General features: G+C 41.1%; 1 protein-coding gene across 2 annotated transcripts in view; it reads right to left on the bottom strand.

Annotated features, from left to right (window-relative positions):
• The window catches only part of SGCD (sarcoglycan delta), a 423,006-nt gene extending 410,274 nt beyond the window's left edge, over window positions 1-12,732 (bottom strand). The window contains exons 1-2 of one of the 2 annotated variants that reach the window (XM_032158481.2): window positions 12,612-12,679; window positions 10,269-10,314 (exon numbers count right to left, since the gene is read on the bottom strand). In XM_032158481.2, the coding sequence (XP_032014372.1) occupies window positions 10,269-10,271 (3 nt within the window). In that variant the 5' untranslated portion in view covers window positions 10,272-10,314; window positions 12,612-12,679. Of the gene's footprint in view, window positions 1-10,268; window positions 10,315-12,611 lie in introns of both variants that reach the window. The other variant, XM_032158477.2, reaches the window with a different exon arrangement.
• Between the last annotated feature and the right edge of the window lie 870 nt (window positions 12,733-13,602).

The raw sequence follows: 13,602 nt of genomic DNA, 5'->3' as shown, positions 1-13,602 counted from the left end.
TCTGTTTCTTGCACACAAAATGTAAGAGGATTATATTTCCCAAAGAACGAATACAGTAAAACTTTGTTGTTTTGCCATTAGATAGGAAGAAACTACCAAAAGACAAGACAATCCTATTATATAATATAACCACCTGCAATCATTAATTAATTAAATAGTGGTCAAATATTTTAGATGCAGAGTTTCCCAAGAAGGTCATTCTGAATGGTCATATTACTAAAGCATGGTTTGGAGAGCTGTAACCTCATGGTCTCAGGCATTCACGTGTTCCTACCTGGGACTGCAAATGTTCCTACCTGGCATTGCATAGCATTACAGAGTCAAGGCTTGATATCAATTTAATCTAGCAATCTCAAGGGTTAACTTGGACTTGGACTTGTGAAGAACCTCCTTCAAGGCTGTGTGGCCCTGTGTAACTTCTACCACTTCAGCCACCACCAACACCTCAGTGACTCTGTGATGACCATGCAGCCACCTCCAGTAGCCTCATCAGGGCTCAACACCAGTCTGAGAAGCCTCCTAACTTTATGCAAATCCCACCCACTGTGAAGTTGTCACCGAGATCTTTGAACCAGGCCCAACCTACATGATACCTGGACCTAGCCATTGTCCATCTAATTAAGGAAGCTACGTGAGCTTCAAAGTGATGAGTCTGACATTTTTGACAAGTCTTTAATATCTTAACAGAGAAACTGCTCTGATTAGACTCAAGTGGTCATTAATTTTATGCCATGCTGACTTTCCTTCCTATACTTGGCAGGAATCAAATGGCTACTGTGAAAATCTCTTATTGCTCCTCTTGTTACAGGTCACTGAGAAGATACAGGGATGAAAAAGGGTCATGGGTCAGGAGTATGCACAGCTGGTCCGCTTTGTGAGGCTAAGCACATATTCTAGTCTAATACCATTGAAGTGGTCACTTTTTGTTTGCATCTTTGTTCCCACAGGGCTCTTCTTCAGGAGAAGAACAAATGTTTTCCTCTTTTGCCCCCTGGAAATAGTTACAGTATCTACGTTACCAATTTGCTGTGCAAAAATGCATTATGTTTTCAGGGATGATTTATAAACAAACAAACAAACAAACAAAAAACCCAGTGAACTTCCTAAAAACACATGAATGCCATCAAGTTTCCCAATGATCTTTCTTTTGGGCCTGTAAAATTGTATGGGCCATGATCAACTCTACCATAAGGCAGGGCTGAGAACAAGAAGGGGCATTGGCAGGCATTTTACTAATGTTTGACTCTGCTCCCCACCAGGCTTCATAATCTCTTGTTCCATAAAGGAATTTATGGGGGTGGGTGCTGTGAGTGCAGTTCTCTGTTCAGTTATGCACTGTCAGGGAGAGACATGGCAAAGTACAGAGCTGACCTTCAAAAAAAATTCCAATCCCAACGTATTTTTCAACAGTAAAATATTTATATATTTTGACATCTACTATATATGTCAGTAGGTCCTAGAGATAAAGGCCTTCAAAAGGATGAAAATGATCATATTCTGCTTTCATCAAGCTCATATTTTAATGAGAGATGGACAATAAACAATAATGGAAAATAATGAAACCCCTAGAACTAAAGTTAGGTGCTAGGAAGAAACGAAGAGGTACCTGTAATAGAGAATAGAGGTTAACCCACTCTGGTCATGGAAGGTCATTCTGATAAGGAGACAATTAAGATGATACGTGGGGGTGGGGGCAAGCTTTTCAGCAGAAGGCAGAGCAAGCACTACGGCCTGAAGAACTCAAGCTCAAGAGTTGGATTGAATGAGCTCAGAGGAGAGGGTGAGAGGTGAGTTTGTAGAAAGAGGTGGGGCACCTCCTAGGTTCTAACAAGGAGTAGAGAAAAATACAGCAAGACTGATGGCTACATTATCTAATTTAAGAATAAGACAAGTGATACAAATCAAGTACGTTTTTATTTTTCTTGGTGATGCTACAGGTTAAAATTGGGCAAATTTAAAAGTAAACATGAATTATGTAACTATGAGATTGTAACCAGTTTATATAAGTAGTAGGCATAGTTTCCCTCAAAGGCTCATTACAGTTTCTAGAGTCTGTTGTGGAATCTGAGCCATTTTGGATCATCCTGGTACAGAAATAGTCATCCATCAGCCATATTAATTTTTAGGTAAAACTGTTTGCTTTCAAGGTTTGCTTTTTATTCAGCCATCCATACCAGGCATTAGTCTTGGATCACAAATGTTTGGCACAATTTAGACAATGGTAAAAAATTCATCACTTTTAGTTTTGATGTAACAACATTTGTTTCTTACAAAATTCATCCAGAAAAGTAAGTACCTATTTATGTGAACTAGCCCAGGAATGGCGGTTTCTTTTTAAACAAATACTCAGATTAATTTAATAGTTACATATTCCAATTCTTAGCTAAAATATGTAATACCAAAGTGTTGAAAAACTTTTACCCAAAACAAATTCAACAAGTGCATGTATTTAAAAGAATCAAAGAACATGTGGTTAAACAATTCTCTCATTCACACCTTCAGCCTCCCCGCACTGAGGCAACCAGTATTATCAGCTTATGTCTTATCTTTATAGAAATGTTTAGTACATATTCAGGCTTTATTCAATATAGATGTTCAGTGCATATGCACATTGATTTTTTTTTTACACAAACAAGAGCATATTTTACATAACGCTCTAAATCTAACTTGGTCTACTTAACATAACTGATAGTCCCATAAAAACATAAAATTACAAAAAAACAGCTAGACTGTTTTAAATGGTATGGATCTATGACATTTAACTTAACCAGCTCAGAGACAAATAGTGAGGAGGTTGTTTCCAGTCATTTTTTGTTACCTATCATAATGAACATGTAACTTTTTCTACTTGTTGTTGGAAATCAGTCTTACGAAGAAAACACAGAAGCAGCAGAAGGGAACAGTGCTGAGGTGTTAAGGAGCTCCTGTTTAAGGGATGGTTAAGCCTGACCATCCCAGAGAGATGTGAAGACGAAACACAAAGAAGCAAGAGAGTAAAGCATGAGGATATCTGGGGAAATATTTGAGTCAGAGGAAACTGGACCAGCAAGTGCAAAGGCCCTGAGGCAGGAGCTCGCTTGGCAGGTGAGGAGGACAGTGTGGCTAGATCAGAGTGGACCGCAGGAGAATGTTTGAAAATAAGCTTGGGCACAGGCAGAAGAGGAAAGAAGCAGGAGCTCAGAACCACAGTAAAAACCTCAGGTATGATACAGAAAGCAACAATAACCACTGCAGAACCTAGGCGTGGAAATGGGATGATCAGATTTTCACTTCAGGATCACTCTAGTGTTCTCTAGGGAATGGGCTGTAGGAGCGAGAATGGAAGTGTGGAGAACAGGGGCCCATGACTACTGCAATCGTCTTCAGAGAGGTGACAGTGGCCCAGGCCTACAGACAGGTGGGTGAGAAGCTGGGGAGTTGCTGTATTTGGAATCTTGAGGGAAAGCAGAGCTAATAGGATTCTCTGTGGCTTGAGACACGGGGCGTCGAAAAGGACAGGAGTCAAGGAGAACCCCAAGGTTTCAGCATAAGCAGCCAATTGCACAAGGGTACCCCATGGGGAACAGCATGAGGATAGAAGGCTTGGAGGGCAGGAGGGGGATGAAGTGTGCAGGGGAATGATGGGGGAAGAGACAGGTTTGTTAATGTTGAAGGCACATGAGATTCCAAAGAGATAGCAAGAGGTAGTGATAAGGAGACAGATAAACAAGAATGCTATGACGGCACTTGGAAATGAATCTGGACTTCAAGGGGGAGGAAGACTGGGCTTTGGGACATGAATCTTTAAGACTCCGGGATATGAGTATTATTGAAAGCCACAGACATAGAGCATACACATTTCACATAGGTCCAAATACACCTCTCAGACAAGTCCTGAGAAACCAGATTGCCAGGTCAAAGTGTGTCTGTACAGTTTTTAAATAAATATTATCAAGGTGCCCCCAAAATTGTAATATACCTTGTATTTAAGTTTAAATTATTTATCTCTGATGAACCAGAAGATACTTCAGCATCATTATTAACATCAATTCTTTCCATCCTAGAGATGCAGATGTATGAGGTACTAGCTGAGGTGCTTTCAGGCGGATATATATGTGAAACACACATGCATATTTCTACCAGGAATTAGCAGATACACAAGTGCATACGTTCCTGCAACACTATGGGAGAACAATATAATTAAAACCATTTCATAAATGAAGAAACTGAGGTCCTAAGGAATGCAAGAGTATTCTCAAAGACCCCTAACTAGTAAGTTGGTTAGGGTCTGAACTTAAACTCAGGCCCGGTTTTCTCTCCATTACTCACAGGCTGAGGCAAAGACCTAACTTTTCCTGAATACAAAGTAAGGTATTTAGAATTACCATAGACATATATTCAGTGTGAGATGCATTTGAAACACTGCCACCACCTGCAAATATGTGCTGTCCCTCGGTCCTCCCCTGATGGTGTTCAAGGCATCTGGGATACATCAATGAGCAACAGCAAAGAGCTCTGATCTCATAGTGGTGGCAAGACGTAGTGATGGGGAGACAGATAACAAACATCAACACCAGGGAATATTATATTTATGTCACAAGGAGATGAATGCTATGAGGAAAAATCCCACCTTCTAAAAAAAAAAAAAAAAGACCAAAAAAAAAAAAAATAGACCAGTAGTACCAGGGGCTGGGGAATACAGCAGGCTCAATATTTAAAAGCATGGGAAAGGTTGGCTGGGCACAGTGGCTCACGCCTGTAATCCCAGCACTTTGGGAGGCCAAGGCGGCCGGATCATGAGGTCAGGAAATCGAGACCATTCTGGCTAACATGGTGAAACCCCGTCTCTACTAAAAATACCAAAAATTAGCCAGGTATGATGGCAGGAGCCTTTAGCCCCAGCTACTCAGGAGACTGAGGCAGCAGAATGGCATGAACCTGGGAGGCAGAGCTTGCAGTGAGCTGACATTGTGTTACTGCACTCCAGCCTGGGGGACAGAGCGAGACTCAGCCTCAAAATAAATAAATAAATAAATAAATAAATAAATACATGCATGCATGCATGGGAAAGTTGACCTCATGGAAAAGGCTGTAGCTGAACAAAGACTTGAAGGCATTGCAGGAATTGTTGAAGATTTGGCTCTACATAAAACTAGGCTGGTCTTTGATGTTGCAAGTTGAGGACCAGAAAAGAATATGTGAACTGAATGCCCTCGGGCAAGAAAAATAATTTCAAGCATCTGACCCCAGATTTAATGGTGTCATTTTCACATGCAAAGGATGCTGTATCTACCCCATCATGGCCACTTCTATGGCTAGCTTTCTTAATGGTAGTGGCAGATACTCTCAGCAAACCAGCTACTTTGTGTTGTACAAGGTCGGTGCTTTCTAAAACCCCATGGATGACTCCCACCAGAACCAGATAATGACAATAGGAGTCAAGCTACTACAGCTCTTCTGTGACTTGGGGACCAAGCTGTGTAATAAAATAATAATGAACATGACTCAAACACTTGAGATCAGAGAGTGACACACAAGGCCTAAAGGGAACATGGACAATATAAAATCCGAATCCTTATTTAACAGATAATAAAACAAGGTTCAGGGTGGTGAAGCAACTTAATCAAGATCACAGAGTAAGGCAGTAACAAAACCAAAGTCAGCAAAACTGAAAACCAGTATGTTTCCCATAAATTCCAGGTTTCTGTCTTTTCCACTTGAACTCCTGGTTTCACATTACTTTCACCAACCATCTACACACAGATTTTGAGCAATACTTAGAGACAAATTGCAAAAAGAAAAAAAAATCACTTTTCTAACATAAAGCACACATAAATGACAAACACTTGTATAATGGTACTATGTACTAGCCATCGTTCTACATGTATTTAATCCTCACAGACATATAATTAGTACCTGCCTCACAATCATTTCTATTTTACAGTTGAGCCAATGAAAAAGAGTGGTTAAGTAATCTACCCCAAATCTCTTTGCTTGTTAAAGGCATAACAAGCATTTGGACCCAGAGTGTTTGGCTGGAAAATCTGTTCTCTCATTTCTTATATTAAATGCTTCTAGATATATGTGAATAATTGATTATAACAATATGATTACTAATGAAAACAATATTTTTGTGATTGTATTAGCTAGAAGTTCTCAATATGGATATTAATTTTAAGACACATTATTGAATACCTATTGAGTGACTACTGTATTCCAGCCAGAGTGAAAGTTACTCTAAGTATAGGCATTTTGTCCCAGGTAATAAACCATCTTTGATATGTCTCTAAAACCTATAAATTTTTACAGCTTTATGAAAAGCAGCTACAACAAATTAGGCACATCCTTCTATAGTGATTCAATAGTTTCATAAAATTAGAATTTATCCAGTAGATTCTCCCTTGACAATTATGTTTGGCAAGAATCTTTAGCTATTACCTGTGCTCTCAAATGCTTGCAATGAAACCTGTGGTATGAAAGGAAATGCTCGTCTCATTTTTGGTCATTTTACATATTTTTTTAATCAAAGTTTCTAGAAACAAGTATGATAAAAATAGCTAAACAGCATGCCTTTTTCTAAGCACTTTGCATGCTTTCATGTAGATATGTATATACATATGTACATCTATTGAGGTATAATTTACTTCTAGTAAAATAAACAGATATTAGCTACATAGCCCAATGAGTTTTACAAATCTGAACATCTTTGGGAACAATATTCAAACAGGAGAGGGAATGTTTCTATCACCCAAGAAAATTCCCTTGTTTTTCCTCTTAATCAATTCCCTCCCCAGAGGTGGTGACTGTTCTGATTTCTATCACATTTAATGTTTTCAGTTTTAGCTATAATCCGATGAGGTGGTTCTAACTTTGAGGCCTAGATTCTTGGCCACCATACTGTCCTCCTGCAACTCTGCTCAACAGAGACTTAGATCATCTCAACAGTGTTCTCTGAGAGAATGAAGCCATTACTTAATTATGCCTTAACTTCTCTCTTATGCATCTAGAATATGCACCACCCTTGAGAGAACAGAGAACATGGTCACTCAAATCACTGTCTTTTTCTTTGGTTCAGTTGAGAAACTCTAGAAAAATAGAGCAGACAAATGTAAACATGTACAGGTCAGACAGTGGGGTCAATGAATGAGGTAGGCATATGCCCTCTCAAAAGGACAGGAGCTGACTACAGGCCACCAGCCACTGTGCCCAATAAATTACATAGGGAATGCCCATCTTCAGCTTTTTCTAGAAGATCAACATCATGATATCTTAAGATGTTTAAGTATTTGATAATTAAGTCAATTAAAACAAACAAACAAAAAAACACTTTGTGAGCCAAAATGTACCTACAGTCCAAGCCTTTGGGTTGCCGGTTTATCACCTGCTGTTTGGATCAGCAGCCTGGAAACATCAGAGAGGGGTGGGGACACAAACTTTTGAAGGTCTCAGCCAATGTTAGGAGTTAAACTTTCTCATTACCTGGTAAAAGTTATGCTGTCCAGACACTGGCCTATTACCAATATTCCTGACCCCTGAGGGAAGCAGATAAGGACTTTGGTAAGCACACACTGAACAAATAACAAAGAGAAAAGAAACTTGCAAGGGTGAATGGAACCCAATAAAGAAATAGAGGGAAAGGGCTAGAAAGATTACAGAACAAGAGAGAGAAGAGAAGTCAACCATAGGTAACAACAGGAACACAGTGTTCCTCTGTTCCCCACTGTCCTTACCCTGGAGCAATCTTCTTTCATTGAAAACACAGTGCCAATACCACAGCCCCAATGAGGGTTAGTACAAGATTTTGTCGAATGATTCATTTGGAGAGAGGAGCTTACCCTGGTATTTATTTACTCTGAACTCAATGAATAGTTTCAGTGGCTGAATATGTCAACTCCAGCAAGTAATAGCAGGGTCTCCAGGCATTCACAATATATTATTTGGAAGTCAAGGTGCTCACAAGACAGTCTGATCCTATCACACTGGCAAGGAAAAGTGGTCTGAGCAAGGAGGGAGTTTCTAATCCCTGGCAATATAGTTTTTATCAGGGAATTGTGCTTGCTCTAATAGGTGCCATTGCTTTATCAGTGAAAAAGAAGAATAAAGTGATTGCATCCATATCCTCCTACACATCCTGAGCTCCATTAATACAACCACCCACAAAGCTTTCTGAGCAAACCAATCTCACAGGATTTATATACTAAGTCAACCACAGTGATATGTTCCTCCCCAGTCCTACAGACCTGTCTGAGAGGCAGGTCAGAGGCTACAGCTTACATGGTTTCCTTTATATGAGGCAGTTCACACTTTGCAACAGGAATTTGAAACAATAATGAAGACCTTTCTGTGTGGCAAGAAAAGTGAAACAAAGAGAAATGTGGAATTTCTAGAGAAATTTGGGCAACACAGGAAAAGTAACCCAGACAATTCAGAGTAAAACATCCTCTCCTTTGCCAATTGTCTGAACTCTTCATTTTACCTTGCTCTACCTTTTTCACTCTTTGTTGATTTGCCTGGTGCTATCTCAGTTCATCTTAACTATATGTATTAATATATTTGACATATTGAAGTGCTTACTGTGTGCAAAGGACAATGCTAAGTGCATTATCTATAATATCTCACAACACACTACGAGGCAGATACTTTTGTCATGTCCATTTTAGAGATTAGGAAATTGGGACACATTTTGGAGATGATGTAACTTGCCTATGGCCACACAGCCAGGACCCCAGTCTGCATTTGAGGCATACCCTGAGCTCAGTTCACAATATAATCACTTTTCTTCCACAGCAAGATGATACCACCTTCCACTTTTTTCTTTCTTGCTGTGCTTCCTCTCCCTACAATCACCCTCTTCCTTTTGGTTAACAGATGTATGAAGTCCTCACCATGGAATGTGCATTGTTCAGATGACTAAGCTGAGTTCAAGGAGCCATAGTTTTTGTCAGGAGAAGGCTCACTGAAATATGTTCAGAGAAGAGTAAACAAAGAGGGCAGGAAAAGATGGAGAAATGGGTGAAATGACTCAAGATACCCAGCCTTAAGGGAGACAGACTAAGAGTTATTCTTGAAGAAAAATAAGAGCCTCAGGATTACAAAAATCATAGGTTGTGAAAACAGAAAACAATTCAGAGGTATCAGATCATCTTACAGATAGGAAACCTGAGAACCGAAGATGAATGGAGCCAGGACCTGACCTAAGATTTCTGACCACCTCTACCTTTCCTCCCTGTCTCAACCCCACTTCTGTCCTCAGTACCAGCACGTTCGTCAGACGTGGCTTAGGAAACTATCCAAGATGCTTGAAACCAGAAGTGCTTCTGACTTCAGATTTTTTTGGATTTTTAGAATATTTGCATTATACTTACCATTGAGCATTCCAAATCTGAAAATCCAAAATCAGAAACATTCCAATAAATAATTCCTTTGAGCATCATGTCAGTGCTCAAAAAGTTTCAAATTTTGAAACATTTCAGAGTTCAGATTTTTGGATTTGGGAAGCTCAACACATGTACAACCAACGATGTAGTATGTGCCCTTGGAGATTTTTGTTTTTTTAAGACGGAATCTCGTTCTCTTGCCCAGGCTGGAGTGCAGTGGCGCCATCTTGGCTCACTGCAAGCTCCACCTCCCAGGTTCACGCCATTCTCCTGCCTCAGCCTCCCGAGTAGCTGGGACTACAGGCACCCACCACCACGTCTGGCTAATTTTTGGTATTTTTAGTATAGATGGGATTTCACCATTTTAGCCAGGATGGTCTCGATCTCCTGACCTCGTGATCCACCTGCCTTGGCCTCCCAAAGTACTGGGATTACAGGCATGAGCCACCGCGCCCGGCCTGCAGATTTTTTAAATTAAAAAAGTAAAATTAAAGAAATGTTGGCCAGGTGTGGTAGCTCACGCTTGTAATCCCAGCACTTTGGGAGGCTGAGGCAGGAGGCTCACGAGGTCAGGAGATCGAGACCACGGCGAAACCCCGTCTCTACTAAAAATACAAAAAATTAGCTGGGCGTGGTGGCGGGCGCCTGTAGACCCAGCTACTCGGAGAGGCTGAGGCAGGAGAATGGCGTGAACCCGGGAGACGGAGCTTGCAGTGAGCAAAGATTGCGCCACTGCACTCCAGCCTGGGTGACAGAGCGAGACTCCGTCTCAAAAAAAAAAAAAAAAAAAGAAATGACTTCATCAGGATAAGGCATATGTAACACTTTGTTCTCTCTTTCAAAAGTTTATGTTAATAATAAAATGACCATGAGCAGGGCCTTGAATAAGCTTTGCTCCCGGGAATTACTCACCATCTCCACCTGGTCCCTTCACTCAACAATCGCGGCAGTAATGTCTCTGCAAGGAACAAATATGGGTTAAAAATAAGGCCTGAAGAGCCTGCCCCCTCCTTGCCTAGGAAATCTGAACCCTCAGGCAATGCCATTCTTACAAAACGTGCTTTCTGATTACTTCCAGAAGGCAGGGCAGGCTGACCATGCAGTCTCCTGTGATGAAGTGGCTAAAATAATTCTCTTCACCAAAGCCACCGAGTATCTGCACACTTCCAGTCCAACAGATCAGTGCCTGGTGGCTCTGGCTGCTTCTAATACATGTGTTTCATTCCTGTGCCAAGGGCTCCTCCCTCCACCCTCACTGCCCAGTTTGTGGTGTGGCCATTCCTCTCCCTTCACTGCCTCCACCTCTGCCCTGGATTTCTTCCTCTGTATCCTTCCCCCTTCCGCTGCTTACTTTTTCTCTTCAGATGACAAAAGAGCTTGACTTTTCCCCACTTTACTTCTAAAAAAGAGAGAAACTATAGAGTTTCTACCAAGTTTCAGACACTGCTCTTTATAATCCTGCAACCTGGAGTTGCTATTTCACGCCTCTTCTGCTCAATGCTTGACGCACGCTAAATATAGAGGAGTATGACATCCGAGCTCATGGAAGGCTCCCTTTTTCATTGGCAGTGGGCTTGACTATGGTCCATGCCAGTTCCTAATCTGTCTTTGCATTTTTCTCACTCATTAGGCACTTTAGAGAAAAAAATAAGGTCACAGTCCATCCTGACTTCTAACTACACCCCCTTCCTTTCCTCAAGCCCTGCGGTCCCCAAACCCTCCCCACACCACCCCAACACAAAGATGAAATTAATAAAGAAAATGTTCATGAACCATCTCTTAAAGATATCCTGCTGCCAGTCCCGTCCCAGGTCCCTCCTCCAAGTACAACACTTGGAAGAAAAAAGAAAATCGCTAGCTGAAAATCCTGACCTTCTACCAATAGGACAGAATGTGTGCCTTCTCATTCTAGGTCCTATGCAGAGGAAGCAATGAGAAATGCTGGCTCTCCACTTTTCTTTCGGCATTAACCTCAGGCTTTTCTATTAGCTACTTGTTTAAAGATTGTAGAACACAAGTAAATGCACACCTGTTGTCACAGAGATCTACCCTAAGAGGTCTAGTCACTCTTCAGCTACTCAAGAAGTATCCAAGATTCCATTCATTCATCCATCTCCCCAACCAGACTTTTGGCCAAGCCCCCTTCAGAAAAAACCAACGTTGTCACAGATTGCCGTGCTAGTAACTGTAAAGCAGTTGTAAGGTTTAGCTCAGCTTTGGGCTGAACCAGTCTCTCAAATGCAATGACATTGTACTGTGTGTTTTCTAAATGCTGTACATAAAACAAGGTATAGCTTTCCTATGAGAGGAAAAAATCTATATTGCAATAGAGTTGATAAGAAGAACCAAAACTGAAGAGGAAAACTGAGATCCCTGTTGTGCCGAAAATTTTTAAAACTTTGATTTTTATAAAAAGCTCTTTTTCAGTAAGGTGTAAAATAAAACCAAGCGATCAATGAAATAAAATTCACACCGTCATGTCTCTGTCCTTTAAGAAGAATTTTGAGTAAACTGCTTTTCTGTTACTTTTTTATTATCTATGTTTCCTAAAATACAGAAGTATTTTTTGAGAGTAAAACTGCAAATTACTTCAAGTGAGAAAATTGGAAATGATTATAGAAACAGAATTACAAATGTTGATCCAGCATAATTCCAGTCAAATATATCACAGACAGTCAAATCTCAGATAATGACAGTCAAACTCCTATATGAAAGATTTTAGAAACCCATCCACACATATCTGTTTCGACACTTTGAAAGTGTCATCCAACGTAGAAACTTCAAACTCTGATTCCCTCCTAAAATGAGAGCCAGTTTCTGCTATTAAAAAACAACAAGAACAACAAAAAACTCCCCGTTAAAACTCTTGCGAAGCAAAGCACACAGATAGTTTCATCTGAAATTATCTTCCTTGCCAGTGAACGGCCCTTCCACGCAGAAAGGAAAAGTTACAGATGGTTGGAGCAGGGTGACAACATAAGGAATTCACATACTTCTCTTTACACAATAATGTTGCCAGCTAAATCCTAACTTTCAAAAAAGTCTCTCTGCCCTGCTGAAAATCAGACCTTAAAGGGGGAAAAGCACAGATTGGAGCCCCGCGCCAATTGTTTACATGACTGAGTTCTAACTTGCTAATTCACACACACACACACATGCACACACTAAAAACTCGGAGTGCCTGCAAACACAGCAGGCAGATAGCTTAGAAAGTGAACAGACGCGTGCAAATGCAAGAACTGAATACTACCCTACCTCTCTTGTCCGTTTCACAAACCGGCGATGAAAACCGCCAGCGATCTCAGGGCGTGCTGAGCAGCTCTGAAGGAGGTGGCCACTCGGCCCGCTGAGTGTGTGCAGGCCCAGCCTGCGCTCAGAAGCTGCCCCAGTCAGATTTTCCAACTGCAGAACTGCAGCCAAGTCCCTGCCCATGCCTGAAGAATTTCCTGAACAGCATTCCCGTTCTTTTTCTGACTGCTTTGAAACCGTACTCTGTACTTCAATATGGCTTTGTCAGACCAACTCACAGCTACTGGGCTGTCTCCAGCTATCAATGGGAAACACATGTGTCAAGCACAGGCTGACTCCCCCGCAACAGCGCTCATGGTGTCTGCCGGGCTCATACTCACAACCAGAAGGAAAACTGCTTCTACAACCAATTCTGATTTTTCAGCCATTCTCCACACAGCCTCTGCTCTGTAGTGCTAGATGCTGGAGATAAGTCCTCTCTTTCTTCTGCTCAACACTGCTCCTTTTTCACTTGCTCCTTACACTTGAGTCCCCAGCTGACCCCTGTCTGCCCCCTGAGCTCTTGCCAGTCCTGATAACAAGCTTATTACAGCTGAGAGATGTAAATTCTAATTTGATCTCCCTACCTGCCGCTTCCTAAATCTTTGCTCAAAATTTCAATTGCTTGAGGGGGAGCAATATTTTTAGCATTTCCACACTGGTACAGTTCTTCGGAGCTGTCCCCTCAACCTGGTATGTACATTTTTTGCTGCAGCGACTAAAAATAATGCAATTATTTTTCAGGCACTTTTGTTGCTCTCTGTTCTGTAACAGTGCTGGTCCAAAAATGTAACATTTTATAGGCTGTTGCAATGTGTGTTATGGCTATGGAAAATAGAAAAGAAAAGAATGTACTTTGAATCAGAATGGGTCCTAATTCTGTGCACCTGTGATTATTTCTGGATGACACTCCCTCAAGATGCCCTGTGTACATTCTGCTGGATTTGGTGCTCTACCT

Source organism: Hylobates moloch, unplaced genomic scaffold, assembly GCF_009828535.3.
Source record: "Hylobates moloch isolate HMO894 unplaced genomic scaffold, HMol_V3 SCAFFOLD_6, whole genome shotgun sequence".
In the NCBI taxonomy this organism is placed as follows: Eukaryota; Metazoa; Chordata; class Mammalia; order Primates; family Hylobatidae; genus Hylobates; species Hylobates moloch.
The sequence above is the reverse complement of the archived record's forward strand: the minus strand, read 5'-3'. Positions and strand labels throughout refer to the sequence as shown.